Source organism: Danio rerio, chromosome 23, assembly GCF_052040795.2.
Source record: "Danio rerio strain M-AB ecotype USA chromosome 23, GRCz13ab, whole genome shotgun sequence".
In the NCBI taxonomy this organism is placed as follows: Eukaryota; Metazoa; Chordata; class Actinopteri; order Cypriniformes; family Danionidae; genus Danio; species Danio rerio.
In genome coordinates this window covers 33,932,071-33,944,605 of record NC_141043.1, presented here as the reverse complement: position 1 = coordinate 33,944,605, position 12,535 = coordinate 33,932,071, and the positions used below count along the sequence as shown (strand labels likewise).

Below are 12,535 nucleotides of genomic sequence, written 5' to 3'. Positions count from 1 at the left end.
TTCATTTACAAAGTGACATCGGCACCTACTGGCCTGGAATCCATAACACGTTGTATTCACCTTAATCGACGCCGACGAGTGGGCGCAGCCATTTGAATCTTTTTGGCTCGAGACTTCCGGCCTCATTCACTTCCATTCATTTTTAGACATTAAAAACTGCTCGTTTTGCTGTTTGATGTTGCAAACTCATATTTCTTTGTTATATCATTCTACTTGGACTGTATAGTCATGCAAACATTTGATTGTTGAGCCGGTAGTTTTTTGGCGTTTATTATTCCTAGTCATTTCTCCCATAGGCGACTGAATCGGAAGTTCTAAGACAATCGCGGAAACAGACGCACTTCCGCTTAAGCCGCCTTTCCACTGCACACAACATTCAGACGTGACTGTCAAAATAAACCCCCTTGTGGCAGTCGCATAGAATTTTTAGTTTTATCGTGCACCATGGAAGAGAAGCTGATTATCACGGTGTCTGAAATAAATGAGTGCAAAAGCCATTATTCTCCATGCATTCACAATGGTTGAGTAAATATTAGAAACTTATAGACTTTTAAAAAATATTGTTATTCTATCCAAAATTTGTAGTTCTCATTTATGAAAAGAAATGTTTTTTTTAGTATAGACTTTTTCTAATTCAAAAATTACAACAAAAAAAACTAGTAATTCTCATCCCGCGTGCACAGACCTGCCTGGACAACACTGGGATAAATCACATCCAGTCAGCTGGTCGCATATGGTCTAGTTGCAGGTGTTGTATATTTAGGAGCAAATATTTTAACGGATCCGCAGATCGGATCCCACATACAGATATTGCAGCTTCCAGACTTTTGTCCATTGGAAATGAAGGACTTCCGGTCCATCGCTTGTCATATGTCATGTGCAGTGGAAACGAGGCTTTAACTAGTGTATATACAGTAGTCAACAGTCAAAGGGAATCAAAAAAAAAAAAAAACATCCTAGGACAAGAATGAGTGTTGTTCAATTATTTTTACGACAAATTTGACAAAAGGTGATGATCCACTTTAAATGTTGACTACAAAAATGTAGCCTAAAGTTACGAAAACATATAAACCGTTTATTATTCCAAATGCACTAGCAGCTGCTCATTTAGAATACCAAAACTATCTATCTATCTATCTATCTATCTATCTATCTATCTATCTATCTATCTATCTATATATATATATATATATATATATATATATATATATATATATATATATATATATATATATATATATATATATATATAATTTTATGTGCAAAACATGTTTTGGATTGTGAAAAAGGTGAGAAGTTTCAATTTGCATATAAATATTAAGAATTTAATTGTTAATGAATCAAACTCACGGTGTAGCCAAAATCACATACTGTACTACTTCCCTACTATATAGTATGTGAGCCAATAGCATGTGCGAATTCATATTATTCGGGTGGGAGGGGGGCGAGACATACTAATATGTAGTAGTTGCATACCCATGACCTACTTTGTTTTTAAATAATATTTTATTCTTAAACTATACACTGATAGAACTGTGCTTTTAGATGCCATCTTGTGGTCAGATGTGGAAATTCATTCGGCATGGGAACTGTGCATTAAGTGCATTATGGGAATTTCTTTAGCTGTTGAGTGTACATGGGCTCTAGACTCATTTTGCTATGCGTTGTGGGATTGATTAAGTACACTTCATAATGTCCACTATGGTTTTGGACGCCACTAAAAATGGGTGTAGAGATTGATTTCAGACGTAGCGCCAGTGTTTTTAGTCAGGGATTGTTTTGATAGCATTGTCGCTAATGTGCAAATCTTTCCCAAAAATGCAAAGCATTTCCAGTTTTTGTACTCAGTTGTCATGTAAACATACCTTTAACATGAATTAAAACTCAACACTGCATAGATTCCCATTTAAATGACTGAATTTAGCCTGCAGGAATCTGCTGAACAGCGCTAATGTGACGTCTCTTGATGCCATTTTATCATCTCTGTCTCCCTGATCTCAGAAAATGTGACTTCTATTTTAGTATGCATGATGATGTACAGGATAGTTCATAGCTAAGCATTCTGCCAGATTCAGAGTATCTAAGAAGGACAGAAAATTATTTTTTTCAAATCATCCCACCTACGTTGTGAAATTGCAGTTAGATCTCATAGTGAAAACTTGTTGTTTAATAAACCATCTCCATGATAAAGCGGATTTTCTTAAAAATAATAATATTCTCAATAGTTTAGACTTATTATAAATCTGTTGTTGTTTTTTTGTTTGTTATTTGACAGACTAAAATGAAAGCTGCTTCTGAAAAAAAATGTTTACTTGCTAAAAAAAAAATTGTTAAAACAGCTCATTTAAAAATTACATTCTGTCATCCATATTTCAAATGCGTTTATGATTGCCAAAGCGATTTTTCACTTCTAGAAACTAAAGCCATATACTTTGTCAGGACTGCAATGTTGTGTGATACATGGTGATGAATGAAATGGAGATGGGTGCTAATCTCTTACTCTTTCAGCACTTAATGGCTCACGAATGTGAAGGTGCTTCACCTTTGCCCACATATATACTGTATATACACACACACACACACTCACATGTACCAAAAGTGCTCAGAATGTGCTTCACCGCTATTACGTGTTTGTGTTTTTGCCATACAGCAACTACATTTCTCTCCACACATACGAGTCATAGACAAGATGACCTCAGAGGAATGTGAAAGACAGCGTGTCTTTAATTTTGAAAACAATACTGTGATTTTTAACACACAACTCTCAGAAGCTATGCAAATACTGATGGGAATGTCCATGTCTGTCTATGAATTGACGTGTCAATAAGCTTCATTGTTTGTGTCAAATTCTTACAAAAGTGTCAAGCGTGCTAGTACTTTTACTGATTAGTTTTGCACGGCCGATGAGTTGTTTTGATGGAGACACAGGTGTATGTAAACGCAGTGATTTATTATACCACTGTCATCTAAATATTAGACATGTTATCGTCCACACTTACCAGGAGCTCATCATCTATTGTGTAGCACAAGAGTATTTATCTTTAATATGTTACATGTAGTGCGTACAAATCCAACAGCCACTTTAAAGGAAAGCGTTAACTACTATTTATGGTGACTCTTTATAATGACTGCACACTATAAATCGTTTGTTAAGCGTTTGCAAAATTGTTCATTCAGCATTTGTTAAGCAGGAAGTCTAGATTAATAGACATTAGTAAGCAGTTTGTAAATACAGCTACAAACACTGTAATCTTGGCTTTTTATAAGCACATGTATGGGTAATGTAATATATATTTATACAACAGTTCTGTTTGGTTCTTGAATCTGATTGGCTGATAGCCATGCAATATTTTACCAGTAACAGCACTGGTACAGCCTCTTCACCCCTTGTGTATTACTCCGCCCACATACAGCAACAAGCAGAGGACACTGTACAGTATGACATATATTGCAGCTGTTGGGCAACAATGTACTTTTGAGGCCGTTTTAGTTGAGAATGTAGATGTTTAGATTGGAACTATGCTAGGGCACTTCAGATCACTTTGGAAGGGCACTTTCTATTCAAGGCTAAAAAGGGCATGTGCACTGCACAGGTTGAGCCCTATGTGTGCACGTGCCTGTCTCTGAATGGCACTGTTGAGAATCGGGAGAGGAAAATAACTGATTTTAAAAAGGCACAGTCTTATAAATAAACTGTATAGTTGCAATCTATACAAAAGAGAGAGATCGACTTAGAATATCACTTACCAGTTTAATAATTGATCAGCTGTAGTTAGAAATCACACAGTTTTAATCTTCTAAGCAAGGGCTCATTATGCTGTCCTGGCGCCATCTTGTGGATACACAACGTCAACCGTCTTTGACTTACCGTATGTCACACCGAAAGCGGCGAGAGCGTCCAAGGTCGCTCTGGCCGCCCTGGCGACAACGCTGTCTGCCTTCAGCTCCGGCGGCGAGAGCGTCAAAACTCGCTACATTGATCTCGTACTTAAAGGAGCCGTTGCAGCATTATCAGTTACATTCCTGCATAAGACATGTTTTTAGCGTGAAAATGTTGCGCACTTCTTATCAAATTCATATAACAATGGATGATCAAGTTGCATGTGGTGTGGCTTTGCTCTATTTTTCCAATATGTGTCCATATGTCTGAAATATCCTGAAGCAGCAGTACTGTTTTGTACTGTCACATCGCGTGAGATTCCCGCTTTTTAAAGATAAATTTATATAACATTAATGAACATCAGTAACTCGCCAGTAACTTATTTAATGTATGTTCCTGTAAGAAAACATTGTAAATAATTGGAAATCCGGCGACCGCAATAATCAAACCCTTGGGAACAACTGTGGTCGGAACCAAAGTTCACAGGTCTGTGTTCCCTGAACTACTATCAAGCGGTGGACGTCTTTATTCTGATTGCTTGCCGCCGAACCGCGTCATAGCTCATTACCATAAAGTTGACTTCATTTCAACTCTCCTCGACGCTCACGCCGGCGAAGACGCGCCGCGCTGCTCCTCGCCGCTTATTATCGCCTATCGCCGCCGGCTCTCATTGAAAATGAATGACTTCCGGCTACTTTGACGCTATCGCCGCTTTCAGTGTGAACGTGCGGTAATGGACGCAGACGCGATGTCTCTCAGAAATTTTAAATATTTTGAACGGGGCACTATCTATTTAAATAAACTGCATAGTTGCAATTTAAACAACTACATTATCCACTAAAAAAACCCCAAAGTACATTATGTTGATCAACAGCAGAAATATGTCAAACTTTAGTGTCCTCTGCTAGTATGTGGACGGAGTAATACACAAAGGTGAGGAGGCCTTTGTGTGCTGCTACCGGCAAAATATCTCACGGCTATCAGCCAATCAGATTCAAGAAACAGACAGAACTGTTGTATATATGTGCTTAGAAGTCAAGACTACTGCATTTGTAGCTGCTTACCAATGTCTGTTAATGTAGAGGTAATGCTTGCACTATTTGTTAATGCTTAGTAAATTATGAATAGTGTGCGGTTAATTTATTAAGTGTTACCCTATTTATTTCCCTCTGTATTTTATACAATATATTGTAGAATGTCTAAACATTATTTATTCTCACTATCAATGCTTACTAGCAGTTAGAAATATCAGTATATTATTCCACCAGCTGCTCTAACATAATGCCCCTAAAAACATGAGGCATAAAAAAAGAGAGAGAAAAGCGTATCCCCGGTTGTTTCATGTGCCATCTTTATGAGCTATTCCTGTAGCGATCACATCAAGTGAATATACAGTAAACCTGGTCACATGTAACACAGCTATGTAAAGCAAACATGCACTTAGAGATGTGGATTTTGGACTCATTCTGTCTGTTGATATTGGACGTGATTGATCGGTTCTCACTGTGGTGTTATGGTGCTTTACATAATTGTAATTAAATAAAAAGAAATGTATGGTGACTTTTACTACATTTGTATAGATCACATGAACTGCACTTCAACGGTGTCCTGAATCTGCTCATTTGTAAACTAGCAATATATGCGAGAGCTCACTAATTATTGAAGACATGTCACTCTGCTCTTTTGTGACGGGGAGTTTTTTTTTTTCTTTTTGACAAACCCTTTGGGAGAAGCTTCGGCTTCCTCTGTGTGGAGGATGGTGAGAATATCAATATGTGAATTATTTGTTCTGCATTAATCTGACCTAAAATGTGAACTGAGCTTTATCAGTCAGTGTCATTGATGAAGATGATTATAATTAAACACAGTACATAACTAAAAGCTAGCGTCCTGTGTCTTTGATGAATGAGACAGTGCTGGTTTAAGATTGGAATTATAGCATGACTTAATACGGTTTATTCTTTAGAAACTTAAAACACAAATCTCAGTAACAAAATGTTCAATGTTCTTATAAAAACATCTCAAAGTTCACAACTTACAAACTAGATGTTTTACTGGTGTTTTATTTCTTGCTTATGCAAATGTTTGAGCAGCATTCATTCATTTTCTCTCAGCTTAATTCAGTGGTGGGGAAACTTGATCCTGGAGGGCCGGTGTCCTGCACAGTTTAGCTCCAACTCTAATCAAACACATCCGCTTGTAGACTTCAAGTGATCTTGAAGACACTGATTAGCATGTTCAGGTGGGTTTGATTAGTGCTGGAGCTTAACTTTGCAGGTCTCCGGCCATCCAGGATTGAGTTTGCACACCCCTGGCTTAGTCTCTATTTCAGGGGTCACCACAGCGGAATAAACCACCAACTACTCCAGCATGTTTACACATTGGATACCCTTCCAGCTGCAACCCAGTACTGGAAAACACCACTACACACTCATTTGCACACACATTTAGTTTACTCAATTCCCCTATAGGGCATGTCTTCGGACTGTGGGGGAAACCGGAACGCCTGGAGGACAGACTCCACACAGAAACGCCAAGACTCAAACCCCTGACCTACTTGCTGTGAGATAACAGTGCTAACCACTGAGTCCCCATGCAGTCCTTGAGGAACATTCTTTTTTTATAAGTTTGAAGACTTTATGGGAATATACTTATGTTATGAATGTTCTGAAAGGAGGTCACATTTTTTATAACCATTTAAACAATGTTAGACGTGTCCATTGAAAATATTTCAGGATTTTACATTTCATTATATAAATGATGCCAGAATATTCTCAGAGCATTTATGAAACTCAAGCTGTTTGTTAAAGTAGTTTTTGTAACCCTTTTAAATTGCATTTTGCTACACTAACAGTTAAAATAATGGTATTAGTAGTAATTTATGGTAATACATAATGTTAAATCAATAACATAAAACATGGACACTTTTACTATAATAAAACCATGGTTATTTTTCATCATGGATAATTCCCTGTTAGCTGGGCTTGTAGAGATATTGAATTGTTGCTCCAAGGTATTTGTACGTATACGCTATTGAATCAAAATTTGCTATTGAGATCATTTTAAATAGTGTTCAAATGAAGGATAACACATTTGAAATTTTACATTTTATTTAAAATAGTCTGAATACTTCAAAAGGGTAATGTAACAAAACACCTGCAATAGCTGCTATGGATTTTTGCTGACTACATTAAATAACGGATAAGGAACGAGACTCATGAAATTAGCACAGCAATTATCCTCATTAGGCATGGGATGATAACTGTTTTCAAGGTTTACTGCGGTTTGGAAAAGTCAAGGTTTTAAAACCGCCAACATTTTCTGCTATACAGTTCCTAAGGTATGTGTAAGATTTTTTTATTTACATGTTTTTTAGGACAAAAGTATCTCCAGCAGAAAAGATATCCAAAGATGCCGTTTTTAAAATGTAAAGAAATCTGTATTTTTTAAACTAAAGAAGACGGCAGAAGTCAATGATTCATTTAAATGATTTAGCCTGACATGTTTAGTGCATCGAAATATTATAAATGGGGAAAAAAGATGTTGTTTTTTACACAGACATTTTAAAGGAATATATTTTAGAGCAGTAATCACAATACCTTGATATTTTTATCCAAGGTTATCATACCGTCAGAATCTTACACCGGCCCATGCCTAATCCTCATCAATTCTCCCTTATTTCATGAACAAAAACCAACCATGGTTTAGTTATGCTTAACCACGGTAAGCCTATATGTGTAGTAAATCTGTGGTTATACCAATGGTAATCAATCTGCCGAATGTTTACTACTCTCTACATTAATTTTTTTGATAAATTATTTTTTTTTAAAGACTTGATAGCAATTTCGGAATAAAAAATGCAAAAAAAGAAACTTTAGATGGTGATGCATTATTTGATATTAAATATTTTAAAAGGATTTTCAAAGGGTTGCTGTAATTCCACACCTCTAAAATGGCTACACTTATCCTTTCAGTTTTAATTAGCATAATTATCAATCAGTCAATCTTTGATTTATATAGCACTTTACTACAACCAAGGTTGACTAAAGTGCACACAAGTAAAAGCTAATTATACAACACAACTAAAAAGCAGACAACGCAAAACATTACAAGAAATATCAATAAAATACAACAAACATTAAAACACAACGACATGTCAGTGCCATGCATTAAAAGCCAATTTAAACAAGTGGGTCTTAAGCTTGGCTTTAAAAAGTGGCAGGTCAGTCATTTTACAAAGCTCAGCAGGAAGGGTATTCCAAAATTTAGGACCTGCCACTGCAAAAGAGCGATCACCCCACTGTATCGTGACAGAGGAACTTCAAACAGAAGTTCATACTTAAACTCAAAAAAAAAAAAAAAATCTAATGAACTTTTCTAGCCATCTCAACATGTATCAATTAAACTGACAAAAATGCATGTTAAACATTGTATAATTTAAATGTAGTTGAAACCTGATGAACTTATTAAAATAAGTTCATGTGAAACATTTGTAGTCATGACTTTGTCATATTTTTTACAGTATATGTCAGAACTATACTTTCAGATCTGTAATGTTGAAGGCCTGAAATCTTCATTGCATGAGCAGAGTTGATCTTGACCAGTACATTTGAAATCATAGTATGCATGATACACTGATGTATCAGTTGCAATGACGCTGTTAGATAACAATGCTGATCTTTGTGTTTGCCTTTATAATGTCTATTATTACCAGTATCCTCAATTTAAGTATATATAAAAGCAATTATTTCATTCCATCATACACAACTTGTAAACCATCAAACACATGTCTGAACTGACAAATGCATACCGTTCAAGTCAAATTACTTAGGAGTAATAAAATAGTGCTGTTCACTTACCTTAAGGCTGCTTTTCAGTAGACTTCTGACAGTGGACAGGAAGTAGCAATCCCTAAACCTACAGTACCGCATGTCTGTGAACTGTGGGGGAAAACCCACAGGAGAACATACAAACTCCACACATCTGGACGCGAACCAGCGACCTTCTTGCTGTGAGGCCACAGTGCTAACAACTGAGCCACTGTGCCACCCTTAACAGTAAACACTTGAAACCTATTTAAAAACTGATTCTGCAATCTCATTGGCCACAGAATCAAAGCAGGCCAATCAGCTTGTTATGTGGTAATGATGTCAGTTGATTATAGATGAATAATCTGTCAGTAGAGTTTAAATGACTGGGAGAAAAAAAATAGGCTGTATAAATATATTAATAGTAATATAATAACATAAATAATATGAATATATTATATAAATGAAGCCAAATCTGGAGCTAATCTAACAAAATAACTTAAAATAACAATTCAAAAAGTTGAGTACACACACATTTGTTATAAAAAAAATATTTACCAGGGTTCTGCCGGTTTCACCAAGTTAAATGTAATACTTTTAAAGACATTTTTAAAACCTTTACGAATTTATGAATAAAATTTTAGTCTTGAATGTTAAGGATTTTTTCAAATATCCCAGTTGAAAAGATTTTCACTTGCCCTGTAAATAAATGACTAAAATGTAACACATTTAGTCATACAACAATAATAATTTAATTTTGTTTGAATATTTTTATTCATTTTCAAATATATCCATTCACAAACCCTATAACCCCTACCAAGAATAGAACAAGACATGGCTGTCATTTACTGCAGTCTACACTAATAATAACTTAATAATTAAAATCATAGGTCCGGTCGGTATTCTCATGGAGAACCTTTAAGCAAATCTTAAGAAAAGCAATTAAATCCTGTTTTTAATAAAGTTCAAAGCTTCATTGAGATAGATTGTTGGTGATTGTACGGGTGTTAATGGCCAGATTGAATAGCTATAAATGAACAAAGGAAAATTAAGACCTGTTAAAGAGATTTAAGACCCACAACACAACATTTCAGTAGATTTAAGACTTTTTAAGGCCTTAGAATGGGCTTTTGAGATTTTAGACATTTTAAGACCCCGCAATTAACCTTGATATATAAAGTTGAAGCCAGATTTATTTGCCCCCCTTTGGTTTTGTTTTTCTTTTTTTAAATATTTCCTCAATGATGTTTAACAGAACAAGGACATTTTCACAGTATGTCTGATAATAATTTTTTCTTCTGGAGAAAGTCTTATTTGTTTAATTTCAGCTAGAATAAAAGCAGTTTTTAATTGTTTAAAACCCATTTTAAGGTCAAAATTATTAGCCCACTTTAAGTTATATTTTTTTGATAATCTACAACCCATCATTATACAATAACTTGCCTAATTACCCTAACCTGCCTTGTTAACCCAATTAACCTAGTTAAGCCTTTAAATGTCACTTTAGGCTGTATAGAAGTGTCTTGAAAAATATCAAGTAAAATATTATTTACTGTCATCATGGCAAAGATAAAATAAATCAGTTATTAGAAATGAGTTATTAGAACTATTATGTTTAGAAAAATAGAAAAATTCTCTCTCTGTTAAACAGAAATTGGGTAAAAATAAACAGGGGGCTAATAATTCTGACTTCAACTGTATATAAAACAATTTTAAAAGAGGAAAAAAACAAGAGAAGCAAAAATATATAAAATTAAGCAGCTTGTAATTTATTTTCAATATTTAGCTGGAATTAATTGTAATATATTTCCATTTCTAAAGATTTTTGGTGACTAAAATCTTATTTTAATAAACATATCTGTTTTGTTCAAATGCAAAATATAAGACTTATATTCACAAAAATATTCATATTCAAATTGGGGTGTACTCATTTATGCTGAGCACTGTAAAAACATTATTGGAGAAGCCGATTTATTTGTTTTTGCAAACTTGTAACTTTTATGAACAAATTCTAAAAACAGGTCTCTTTGTATTTGATCAGCTACATTCATCAGTTTTGGCATCAGGGCAGTTTTGATGAATCAGTTGGATTTCCTACAGAAGCTGTAGAGGCAGCCATGGAGACTGCTGCATTTCACATACACAAACCCATTCCTTCATTCCAGCTAAACCCTTTTGTAAACACACTTGTTTATACATTCATATATCTATAGATACACACACACATTCCTCTCTCTCGTCATTCTTGTTAACTCTTAGTTTGTACAGAATGACTTTAAAAAGGAAAAAAACGAGTTCTCTTAATAGACAGTGGTTTTGTATAAGACTTTAGTGATAACAAACAGCAGATAAAACACCCAAAGACACTGCCTTTTTTGCAGCTTTGGAAGTGTTTGACAAGGCCAGTCAGATGGAGGAGACAAAAAAATAATGATGGTAAATTTAGATTAAATAGCTCTCCACATTTCTACATTTTAGTTGAACACTTACCCTTAAATAGAGCTGCACAATTAATCAGCAAAACCCCCAGTCATCTTGGATCAAACACCCAAACAACCTGTGACAAGCAGGATCACAGCATTCAGACCTGCTGCTGGTGCAAAGACAACAGCTTACATCAACAGCAATGAATCGCAATATATTTTACTAAATAGACACATTTAGATTTATTTATGCGTTTCTTAGTTTAAATGTTTATTTACGCATGTATATGTGTGTGTGTGCGTGTGTGCTGTAAACAAGCCCTAAGAACAAAATTAGTATAACCATGTGTTTAATTAGGGTTAAGGGTAAACTGTGCAGAGCTATGGACTCTCCAGGAACTCCAGGGACCCCCAGAAGGGATTAGGGCACCTTTTAGAATGGAATCCACCCTAATTGCAACCCAGTAAATATCAAACTAGTTAAATTTAATGACAGCCTTTCACCCAAATGCTCATTTTGTACTCAATCTGAAAAAACAAAGCATCAAATGATTAATTTCAGGAGTGTACTTGCTGTAAAGTGTTGGATTGACATTTCCAATTGTATTTAATGAAATTCTTATTTCCAAACTTGCCTTTCTTATTTTCTTATTTTCTAGAATTACTCTTTAAACCCAGACCCCTCTCATTGTAAAGTTAATATCTATTTATTGCTGTTTCTGGCTACATTTTACATCACAATTCAACATTTTTAAAGAAACCCCCTTGTCTTTTTTTTTTTTAGAAAAAACTTTGATATGAAAAGTCTTTAAAAGACTCCAGTTAATTAAATTACACGCAAATCTCTTACTTGGTGTAAATCATTTAAATTTGTATAATTTTGCTGTGATTGAAGTAACCCTCTTTGTCCACATTGTGTCTCTGTAAATGTTTATTGTTACATAATAATATGCATGTGCAAGTCTGCAGCCAGACACTATTGCTTTTAAGCTGGCTAAATAACTGAAGGAGTCCAACATACACCAGGGCCCAGTTTTTCAAAATATTTAATCTGGATCAAATTGGTCCAGATTTGGAAATCCCATATTTTGCTATCTGGATTAACTGATCTATCTTACTTTTATGACAGTTTTCAAAGGAACATTGCTTTGGATCACTGTGACCCAAATACCACATTTCAGGATCACCAAATCCTGTTTACTAGAGCCCTAAATGGAACCAAAAGTGTAGTCTACTGGCTTAGCAAAGAACAACAGCTATAGGCAAAATACCAGTGGTCACACTGTTTGTTTTAATGCTAAGAAACAGAAACACTGCAATCAACAAACATTTCAAAAGTTCACACTTTGCTGACGATTGACTATAAAGCGAATTTGCCATGCTGTCCCGGGAGAGAGCCCTGAGCTCTCAGGTAGGTCTCGAAT

At 35.1% G+C, this 12,535-nt stretch overlaps 1 protein-coding gene and 1 long non-coding RNA gene across 2 annotated transcripts in view; one reads left to right on the top strand and one right to left on the bottom strand.

Annotated features, from left to right (window-relative positions):
- si:ch211-197l9.2 overlaps positions 1 to 8,932 on the bottom strand; it is a 71,519-nt gene extending 62,587 nt beyond the window's left edge. The window contains exon 1 of the mRNA XM_087307434.1: positions 8,740 to 8,932. Within this exon, the coding sequence (XP_087163560.1) occupies positions 8,740 to 8,811 (72 nt within the window). The 5' untranslated portion in view covers positions 8,812 to 8,932. The remainder of the gene's footprint in view (positions 1 to 8,739) is intronic.
- On the top strand, positions 1,277 to 5,761 carry LOC147838246 (uncharacterized). Its single transcript, XR_015523752.1, has 2 exons — positions 1,277 to 3,278; positions 4,802 to 5,761. It is a non-coding gene; the product is annotated as an uncharacterized LOC147838246 (long non-coding RNA).
- Positions 8,933 to 12,535: the final 3,603 nt, after the last annotated feature.